Here is a 10,076-nt window from a genome sequence, read left to right on the forward strand (position 1 = left end):
CCATCTCCATGCACCCCCCAGAGCCTTCCCCAGCTCCACGCTCCCGTGCAGCCCACACCCTGACCCGGGGCACCGTGCATGCACGGTACTGCTTACCTCAGTGTGCCGGCAGGCACGGCAGGGCAGGAGGCAGGATACCAGGTATTTCCCCCAGCGAACCAAGGTGGCAAAGCACCAGCTCAGGCGGGTCATGGTGCCCCTGCGCGGGGGTCACCCAGCCCACGGGGGGGCACTGATAGCAGGGGGGAGCCAGCCAAACCCAGCTGTGCCCCCCGGCTGTGCCGGGCTGCAGTGCCAAGGGGATGCCCAGGAGGTGCCCAGCAATAGGCACGGGGCTGTGCAGCAATGGGCTGGGGGCTGCGGTCCCACCAGGCCCTGTCCCCCCCCCTCGCTGGTCCCCCAGTGTCGCCTGCGCGCTGGCAGCCAGGCAGGGAGCACCGTGCCCGCCCATGTCCTGCAGTGCTTGGGAGCGAGCCAGCTCCGACACGTTCCCCCTCCTTCTCCTCCTCCTCCTCCTCCCCGTCCCCCCTGCACGTCTGGATTAACCCCCTCCCCACAGACCCCTTTTGTCAGCCCCCCTGCACGCACCAGGTCCTGCTGTGGGGTGGGTGCTGGGTGCTGGCAGTGCCCCCCCCAGCCCCTTGTCTTTTAGATGTGTGAGAACTGTGATGCTCTTTGAGTGCATCCCCCTCTGTGCACCCAGTTCTGCCTCAGTTTCGCTCCAGTGCTCCCCAAGCCACAGGAGGAGATGTCCCTGCCATCATTCAGGGACCCCCTGGCCCCAAGACCCCTAAACCCCATTGGGAGGGGCAGATGGGAGGGGACTTGGAGAGTCCTCTATGTCCCCCAGGGTGGGCACAGGAATGGTGTTGGGAGCGGGGGGGATCAGGGCACAGCCCCCACTCCCCAAGCAGAATGGAGGTGACATCACCACTCGCTGCACTGTCCCCCACCCCCATTTAATTAATTAGCAGATGGCCCCCGAACCACCACCACCCCCCCCCTGCTGTGCAGCGCCAGGCCTGTGCGGGGCCATTAGCGTTATTGGCTGCACTGAGCACGGGCCAGGCCTCGTTAATTGAATTGCACCCGCGCCAAGGGCAGGCGGCTGATGTGTGCCCCCCCCCATGGCCCACCAGCACACCCCCTCGGGGACAGGGACACTGCTGCTGGGTGGCACTACAGGAGAAGGGGAGCAGGGGATGGGATGCTGGAGGGGGACTGTGGCACACGCCTGTGCATCCATCCAGCACTTGATCCCCCCCCCCCCCCTCCCCATGGGGGTGCCAACTTACTGCAGGGCAATGTGGGGTGATGGGGACAAGGGGGCACTGCTCTGTGCTGGGGGGTACCTCACATCCTGACACTCATCAGAAAAGCGGCCAGCCCCCACTCAGCACCACTTCCTGCTTTCACTTTGGTGCCGCGCTCAAGCCCTGGATGGGGGTGGTGGTGCTCCCGCCCCCCCGCCCCCCACTCCCCTGGCATTAAAGGTAGGGAAATGGGGTGCTGGGGCAGGGGACAGGATGTAGGGGGGCTCTGGTCCTTTTTGGGGAGCGCTGCCTCTCCCAAGGGGGCTCTGTACTCAAGGGATGTTGTTCCTGGGGGCTTTTGTGTGGGGGGGTCATTTTGTCAAGGGATGTGGCAGCTCCTGTGGCTGCTCTGAACTGGGCATGGTTCCTCAGCCCCCAGCTCAGAAGCTGAGGGGTGACATTCAAAGCATTCCCAAACCACGTGCCCCCCCTGCCATGGGAGGGATTGGGGTCTCTCTAGGCCTGGCACTGTGCTTCCCCCACTCCAGAGCACCAGGCAGGAGAGCCTGGCAAGGGTAGCACCCATCAAATCAGCACTCTAAAACCTGGGAGCTGGGGGTTGGTGGGGCAGAGATGTGGGGCTCTGTGGGGCTTGGGGGGTGGAATCAGCTGCTCCCATCCTGAACACTTCCTCCTGGCCAAGGTACAAAAGGAGAAGGAGTGTGGGCGTTGGGAACAGTGAGAGGACAGCAGCACCCAGCAGCACCTCAGGGCAGCCCACAGCTCCCCAGGTAAGGGGCAGCTCTGCCCAGGGGAAACTGAGGCATGGCCATGGGCATGGGCACAGGCATGGGCAGGGCAGGCTGAAGGGAACACTCATCCAAGGGCACCCAAGGGCACTGGGAAGGGAAGCCAGGCATCCTGCTCTCTTCCCCTTCCATGGCCAGCCACCACCTGTAGCAACTAGCCCTACAGATGTGCTACCCCCACAGGCAGTGCCCCTCATCCTGTCCCCTTGGTGCCACCCCCCAGCACTGAGCCCCCCATACCAAGCCTTCCACACTCCCAAACACCATACCAGCCCTGCAGGCAGCACGCTGTGCCAGGGGACACTGCCCAGTGGAGGGCTGGTTTTGAGGGTCTGCATGCTGTGGGCCCTGTGCCCTCTCTTCCTGATGAAGGAGGGAAAATCAGGGGCCCCATGCACAGATCAGGAGGTGAGTAAGCAAGGGAAGCGAGAGCAGAAGCAAAGGCAGTGCTTCCCCCATACCATAACCACATCCTGAATCCTAGGGGAAGGGGATGGGAACAGGGATGGGGACAGGGTGGGGACTTAGCTCTTGTATCATCTGAGGAACAGGGCAGAGGCTTAGGATGAGCTGGGCATGCCATGGGGCAGCGCCCACGGGCATTTTGGTCAGGGCACATGGACAGCTAATGGGGCATATGGTGGAGCACCTTCACCCTCTCAGTGCCCCACATTAATGGGGTGACATGGGCAGGGAAAGGGGTGACTGAGCCCACCCCCCTTCTTACCTTAGCAGAAAGCAGCCCCAGCATAGAACCAGGGTGGTGAAAGTCTCCATCAGTGGGGCAGTGGGAAGCCAAGCTGGAATTTGGGGGTGCACTTCCCATGGGTGCCCCTTCCTTTGCAGAGCCCCAGAGCTGGAGCCATGGCAGGGGACGGGGAGCTCAGACGCGTCATCAAGGACCTGCAGAGTAAGTGTGCCAGCATGCCCCATGCCAGCATGTCCCCGCGGGCACCCTCAAGCCATCCTGCAGCCACCTCTGCCTGTACCCCTTGCTCCTGCTGCTCTGCCTCTCCATCCCTGCATCAGTTCCTCTTTAGCCCTCCGGCAGAAATCCCCGAGCTGGGAGCCGGGAGGACGTGGGGCTGGGCAGGCTGCCCAAGCCATGCCAGCTCATCCCTGCCGCCCAACAGAGACCATTGCTGAGCTGAACAGCAGCTACAGGGAGCAGAACCTGCCGGTGACGGATGGCAGTCGGGAGCTGCACAGCCTCTGTGCCCAGCTGGAGTTCCTCCTGCAGGTACTCCCTCCCCTGGGGGGCAATGGTAGTAGAGGGTCCCCATGCCAAGCATTCTGGGGGACCCTGGATGATGTCATCTGTCCGTGGGCATAGAGACAGGCTGGGGGGCACAAGGACCCTCCTAGCAAGCTCGTGTCTCTTCCAGTTTGACCTCAAGGAGAAGAAGAGCTTCTTTGGGCAGCGCAAGGACTACTGGGACTTCTTGTGCCAGGGCCTGGCACAGCGCCGGCAGGAGCACGAGGGCATCCGCTTTGTCAGCTCACTGGACAAGGTGGGCACGGGCCAGTGGAGAGGGCTAACAGGGCACCCGCTGGGTGGGCATGGTCACAGACACTGGCCACGTGGTGCATTGGCTGTGCAGGGGGTGCAGGTTGGCGTAGTAGTGCTGCATCACCCCTGCTCCCCTGCAGCTGAAGACCCCTGTGGGCAGAGGCCGTGCCTTTCTGCGCTACTGCCTGGTGCATCGGCAGCTGGCCGAGTCCCTGCAGCTCTGCCTGCTCGACCCCGAGAGCCTCAGGTGAGAGCATGGGGAGCATGGGGGTGGCTGTGCCACTGCAAGGTATGGCTCCCTGCTCTGTGTGCTTGAAAAGGATGTGTGAGGTTCTGTTCTGGTTGCAGTGAGTGGTACTATGCCCGCAGCCCTTTCCTGAGCCCCCAACTGCGAGCTGAGATCCTGGGCAGCCTGTATGAGCTGGATGGCATCACCTTCCATCTGGCCCTGCACAGGGCTGACCTGGACACTGCCTGGCCCATGTTCTCCGAGTGAGTGCTGGGCACGTGGGGGGACACCAGAGAGAACAGGGTAACCTGGGGCTCAGCACTGCTGTCTTGGTGGCCCTGAGCCCCATGTCCCCTCTAGGACGCTGGTGCGGCCCAGTGTGGTGAAGATGGCCCTGCAGACAGAGTGTAGCAGCACAGGGGTACACGAATGTCCTGATGGCACCACCCAGCCAATTGCAGTGCCCCACAGGGTGCCAGTCTGTCCCAGCCTACGGGAAGGGTGTGAGGAAGAGGGTGATATGGAAGAAGAAGAGGATGAAGACAAAAAGGAGGACATGCCCAGCACTGCCAAGGCACAGCATGGCACCAATGCAGATACCAGCCTGACCCCAACACCCGACGAGGGGCTCACACCAGGCTCCCCAGCCCATGGTGGGATGGAGGCATCCCTGCGAGCACAGGTGTCCCAGCTGCGCTCCGAGCTGGAGCAGCAGGAAGAGGCCTGGCGTGCCCGGCTGGAACGGGAGGAGCAGCAGCACCGTCAGAAAGAGGAGCACAGTGCCCAGCAGGTCCAGCTGTTGGCCCATGAGGCCGAGGCACTGCGGGACACCAATGCCTTCCTCAGCCGAATGCTGGCTGAGGCGGCGGGTGGCCCAGGGGAGTTAGCGCAAGCACAGGAGGAGGCTCGGCGGTGGCAGGAGGTGGCAGAGGAGCGGGCAGCACGTCTGGACGAGGCAATGGCAGAGGTGGCAGTGCTGACCTCACGCCTGCAGGAGTGCCAGGCTGCCATGCAGGCACAGGGACAAACAGATGCCCCAGCCCAGATGGCCGCCCTGGAGGAGGTGCTGAGGCAGGCGCTGGAGCTTTCCCGTGGCCCACTGAGGGACAATAAGGAAGAAGGGGACCCCAGCACTGCTGCCGGCATGGCGATGGTATGGGCAAGCCATGGGGTGCCCCAGTGTGGGATGTGGGTCTAGGAGACCTGAGCCCTGCTTATCCCACAGCGCCTTACAGCCCTGGTCACAGCAACACAGGAGGAAGCCTTGCAGAGCAGGCAGCAGATCCAGGTCCTGCAGGAGAAGGTGGTGCAGCTGCAGGAGCAGCTCAGCAGGTGGGGAGGGGACACACTGCAGGATGCCCTACAAGCTGCAGGGGTCACCACTTAGTGTCCTACTGCGACCCAGGAGATGGGCAGGGAGGGAGGGAGTGATGGAGTTGGGAAGGGAGGGAGGTAAAAGTCTGGGGATTGATGAGTTGGTGGAAGGATGGAAGTGTCAGTGGGCAGAGTGATGGGGGAATTAATCTGGGGTGAACACATGGAAGGAGAGATGGATTTAGGGTGATTGGATGGGTGGGCAGAGGGATGAAGGGATGAAGCTTGGGTGAACAGAGGAAAGAAGGAGGGAGGAAGGGAGGGATGGGCAGGCAGAAAGGCTTTGGGGAAGGATAGATGGACAGCTAGGAAACAGGTGGGTGTATGTTAAGGTGGCTGTGAGGATGGAGCACTGGATGGCTTTAGGAATGGATGGAGAGGCAGCCACCAGAGGGACAGACAAACCTCCCCACTGCCACTCTGGGGCTGGACTCAAAGGTGCTATGCCTGCCCCAATGCCAGGGCTCGTCAGGATGGGGAGCGCTGGGCATCAGCCCTGCAGCGGACACAGAAGGAGGTGCAGGAGCGGGAGGCCATGCGTGGTGCAGAGCAGGCAAGGCAGCAGGAGCTCATCCGTGACATGAAGGGCCGGCTGCTGGAGCTTTTGCGGTGAGATCAGGGTCCTGCCCCCTCACTGCCCTCTGCGCACATCCTGCCACCCCCTCCAATGGATGTGCAGCTGAGCTGCATGCACAAGATTGCTCCCAAAGCCCTTTGCCCAGAGGAGGGCACCAGAGCCCAGGGAAATCCTACTTGCCACCCTGGGGAGGCTTGGTGCCCATCTTGAGTGCCCAGCTTGAATGCCAACATTAGGTCACCCGCATCAGGCCATGTTCCCAGACATCCAGCACTGCACGAGCAGTGTAGAGACAACAGCAGTAACACTGTCATACGTGGGTTATGGGATAAATCTGGGCACAGCCAGCTGCTGCAGAGGGGCTGTTGCACAGAGCATGTCAAACACAGGAGCACACACACACATACTGATTGCCCGTGCAACCCACCCGCAGTGGCCCGGTATCCCACCCAGGATGACCTATTCCCTTCCTGCAGGGAGAAAGATGCCCTGTGGCAGAAGACAGAGGGCATTGACCCACAGGCACCCAGCCTGACACCCCGTGATGTGGGGCTGTGTGCCCGCTGTGGCAAGGATTTCCGCCTTCTGTCCCGGCGGTACAGCTGCAGGTGGGCATGGGAGGATACCAGGGAACATAGCAGGGACACCGACCGCCACCACACACCTACCGTCTGCTCTCTCAGCAGGCTGTGCCAGGACAAGGTGTGCCACACATGCTCCGTGGACACAGGGAAGAAGGGGCGATGCTGCCTGCTCTGCTACCAGCAAAGGCACCCACAGGCTATGTGAGCTGGGAGGACATCCAACTTGCTGTGCCTGGGACATGGGGCCAGCGGGAAGGTCCTGCTGCTCTGGTTTTCAGGGTTGAGATGTCTTTTGCATGGCTGGCCCATGGAGAAGGAAACAACCCGGTGCTGATATCCCAGTGGCTCCAGTGTCATCAATCCGTCATCACTGCTTTGATGCCCTGAGGGGCATTGGGAGTGGGCACGCTGCCATGGGGAAGGCTGAGCTCTCCTTGGGGAGAATGTCTGTTTATGGGGTGTCCCTGCCAAGGACCGGCTTCACCCCATCCTGACACAGGGAGTATGCAAGGGGAGAGGGCTCTTAGCCAACAGCCTTGGTTTCCTGCCAGGCACCGCTTGAGCAAGAGCTTTCCCAGACGTAAAGGTGATGGGCTGGCCCTGATCTGCTGCTTTTCTGCCCTGCCCAGCCCCCCGCTGTCCCTGTCCAACTCAATTCTTCCTCCCTCGGTTCCAGGGACCCTCACAGCCTGTTCCCAGCCTCACCCCTATCCCACACATCCCTGATATCCCCAGGATTAAGGATCCCAGGAAGCTGTGGTAGGGATGACAGAGGAGCACATGGGACCCCCATAGAGAGATGCTGGGGGATGCTGGAACAGGCACCATGATGTCAGATCACATATGGGGTGGGAGGAGGGATCCAAGCTGGGCCACAAGCCCCTCTTTGCTCTGGTACCAGTCCCAGTTGCCCAAGCTGGGGTAGAAACGCTCCCTCCACCCCATCCCAGCTGTGTAAGGGGCAGGTTCCTGGCTCTTTGCACAATGCAGCACTGTGGGCAGGGGGTGTCCCAGCTGCTATCACCTTCATGGATTGCAGGGGGGAGGCAGGGATGCCTCAGTGTCACCAAGGACAGGGAAAGGCCACTAAAGAATTTTGCAGGGATTTGCTTTATTTGAGTTCAAATGGGTATTGGGAAGGGGGTGATGAGAGTTTGACTCCAGCCATGTTCCCAGCTGGGCAGAGGTGACACAGTGACCCCGTGCTAGGGAAGGACTCAGTGGTGGCACCAAGTGACGCCAGGTTGTGGTCCCCTGGGGGGATGTGCAGGATGCAAACCCTCTGCAACAGCCTCTTGGGTAACAGCACTTTCCCGCACCCACTGTCCCCCGGAAGTGCTGTGGCTGAGCAGTGTCCTGGGGACGTGCCCCAACCCCTTCTGTCACCCCCCAGTCAACAGGAGTCATACAAGTGTGAAAAACTTGCCACCTCCTTTATTGCTGGGCAGCTATCATTGCCACACCAGGGCCATGATGTCCTCAAAGTCATAAGCTTTATCCCAAAGCGCAGGGAGGGTTCAGCATCTTTCCACTGGGATCCCTGTGCTGATGTGCCTTCACGTGTGCAGTGTGACCATGTGCAGCCCACAGTGACATCCGTCTGTGTGCCAGGGGCCTGTGCCCACTGCCCAAGGCTGAGTCTTGGGTTAGGATGCTGGGGTGCACGGGGTGTCAGGACTGCATGCACTGGGCCTTGGGGAGCAGTGGGGCTCAGAGGGTGGTGGAGGTGTTGCCAGAGGTTGAAGTGTAGGAGGTGCGGCCGTAGCGTGCCACAGCATCCTTGCTGATGAAACCGCGCTGTGCCAGGATCTTGAGGAAGCTGTTGCGAAACTTCTGCCCGATGAAGGCATAGATGATGGGGTTAATGCAACTGTGGGCGAAACCAAGGACCTGCGTGATGGAGAGGGCTGTGTCGATGTGTTTCCTCCTCTCACAGGTCTCGGTGATGGCATGCGTCCTCATGAGAGTATCGCTCACCAGCGTGATGTTGTAGGGCAGCCAGCAGACAAGGAAGACCAGCACCACAGCTAGGATGACCTTCATGGCGCGCTGCTTCTGGACGTTCTTGGTCTGCAGGAGGGTGTGCACGGTGACACCGTAGCAGAAGAGCATAACCAGGAGCGGCAAGGCAAAGCCGAAGGTCTGCGGCAGCACCCGCAGCACCACCCTCCACTTGGTGGTATTCTCATTGCCAATGCGCTCGTAGCAAACCGTGCCATTGCGGTCTGAGACAAACGCCTCACGGAACAGCAGCACGGGCAGGGAGAGCAGCACCGAGAACACCCAGATGCCCACGCAGACAAACTTCACCCAGTGCCTCTTCTCGGTGGCAGCGCGGGTGGCGTAGACGATGGCCAAGTAGCGGTCCACGCTGATGCAAGCCAACAGCAGGATGCCGCTGTAAAAGTTGGATTCCTGCAGCACCGAGATGGCTTTGCACATGACGGTGCCAAAAACCCACTCGTGGGCCCAGTAGGCGGCCCAGAGCGGCAGGCTGAGGGCAAAGAGCAGGTCGGCCACAGCCAGGTTGAGCAGGTAGATGTCGGTAACGGAGCGGTTTATGTGGCCGGAGGTGACCACCAGCACCACCAGCCCATTGCCCACCATGCTGAGGAGGAAGACCAAGCAGTAGATGAAGGCTACGAAATATTTGTTGGCTACAGAACCTTCATTACGGCACGGGGAAGAGGAGACATCGATGTCAGGCAGAGCCAGGCTGTAGTTGCCGTAGTCAGAAGTGTAGTTGTATAAGATGTCGAAGAGCTCATCAGCATAAAATGTCCCCATTTTGCCTGCAAAGCACAAAGCAGCGTGGGCTCAGGGCACATCCAGCACTTTCAGCCCCCATTGGTCTCCCACACCCCATAACCTCACCACACCATACAATGAACAGGGCCATGCCTGAAAACTATCCCCATACGTCCTCCCACCCAACAGCCCCGTACGGACTGCTTCACCTCAGCATTGCCCCTCTCCTGTCCCCTCCAGGTCCAACCCCAATGAAGGAGCACTCCTGAGTCCCTCCAGTTGGTGTGAGTCCTTTGAATCCTGATGTCCTCCCTAAACACCCTTCTCATGCCAGCTTCCCGAGTGCACCACAGTACCCAGAGCAGAGGAAACGCGCTTCTCTCCACTATATTTTTGGCTTCTCCTTCCGATTCCCCACCCAAATTCCCTGCAGTTCCTCTGGGGACAGATTTCTGCCCACAGAAGGGGAAGTCTCCATTTCCTCCCCCGACCCCACACAGAAAACTACTTGGGGACACCGGCTCCCCCCAGGGTTGGGGTTACCCTACGTGGAGTTTGGATCATGCTATGCGGATCCCTCCCTGCACCCCTTGCCCAGGTACGCAGGGTGCACCATTGCACCCCAAAGCCAAGCATCCCGGGCACTCACCCACCACTCGCTGCCTCTGCTGCACCCCAAATCTTCTCCCCTTCCCAGCTCCGAGCCCGGCTGAGGTCTGCCACGGGATGTCCCCTGCCGTTACCCCAAAATGGAGACCCTGGGGAGCACGGGGACGTGGGCCCACTGCCGCCACCAGGTCTCACACCTGTGCCAAGTGACCCAGACCCAGAGCTGGCACTGCCGCTTTATGCAGCGCAGGGAGGAAGCAAGGTTGCAAAACCTTCTGCAGTGCGAAGAGGAAGCGGCAGCTGAGGGGATACCTTCCCTGCACCCCCGGCCCAGGGCACAGCGCACCCGGGATGCACGGGGTGCTGTCCGTTCGTGCTGCCCA

At 60.9% G+C, this 10,076-nt stretch overlaps 2 protein-coding genes across 2 annotated transcripts; one reads left to right on the plus strand and one right to left on the minus strand.

Annotated features, from left to right (window-relative positions):
* The first annotated feature begins 1,429 nt into the window (after positions 1-1,429).
* On the plus strand, positions 1,430-6,541 carry RUFY4 (RUN and FYVE domain containing 4). Its single transcript, XM_072341857.1, has 11 exons — positions 1,430-1,493; positions 2,909-2,972; positions 3,196-3,302; positions 3,448-3,573; positions 3,713-3,819; positions 3,921-4,064; positions 4,162-4,954; positions 5,027-5,133; positions 5,638-5,784; positions 6,229-6,360; positions 6,436-6,541. Exons 2-11 carry the CDS (start codon positions 2,927-2,929, stop codon positions 6,539-6,541), a joined length of 1,815 nt encoding a protein of 604 aa, XP_072197958.1. The 5' UTR covers positions 1,430-1,493; positions 2,909-2,926.
* A 1,236-nt stretch (positions 6,542-7,777) lies between these two features.
* LOC140255012 (C-X-C chemokine receptor type 1-like) lies at positions 7,778-9,905 on the minus strand. The gene is made up of 2 exons (XM_072342243.1): positions 9,734-9,905; positions 7,778-9,128 (listed from the first exon to the last, which is right to left on the minus strand). The coding sequence occupies exon 2, from the start codon at positions 9,121-9,123 to the stop codon at positions 8,047-8,049; it is 1,077 nt and encodes a 358-aa protein (XP_072198344.1). The 5' UTR covers positions 9,124-9,128; positions 9,734-9,905; the 3' UTR covers positions 7,778-8,046.
* Between the last annotated feature and the right edge of the window lie 171 nt (positions 9,906-10,076).

This window comes from Excalfactoria chinensis, chromosome 7 (assembly GCF_039878825.1).
Source record: "Excalfactoria chinensis isolate bCotChi1 chromosome 7, bCotChi1.hap2, whole genome shotgun sequence".
NCBI classification, from domain to species: Eukaryota; Metazoa; Chordata; class Aves; order Galliformes; family Phasianidae; genus Excalfactoria; species Excalfactoria chinensis.

Bases quoted from the DNA above. Each gene is read 5' to 3' on its own strand.
- LOC140255012 (XM_072342243.1), bottom strand. From the start codon at position 9,123: ATGGGGACATTTTATGCTGATGAGCTCTTCGACATCTTATACAACTAC.
- RUFY4 (XM_072341857.1), top strand. From the start codon at position 2,927: ATGGCAGGGGACGGGGAGCTCAGACGCGTCATCAAGGACCTGCAGA. The intron at 4,955-5,026 runs GTATGGGCAAGC...CTTATCCCACAG, and splicing joins CTGCTGCCGGCATGGCGATG to CGCCTTACAGCCCTGGTCAC. The intron at 6,361-6,435 runs GTGGGCATGGGA...CTGCTCTCTCAG, and splicing joins TCCCGGCGGTACAGCTGCAG to CAGGCTGTGCCAGGACAAGG.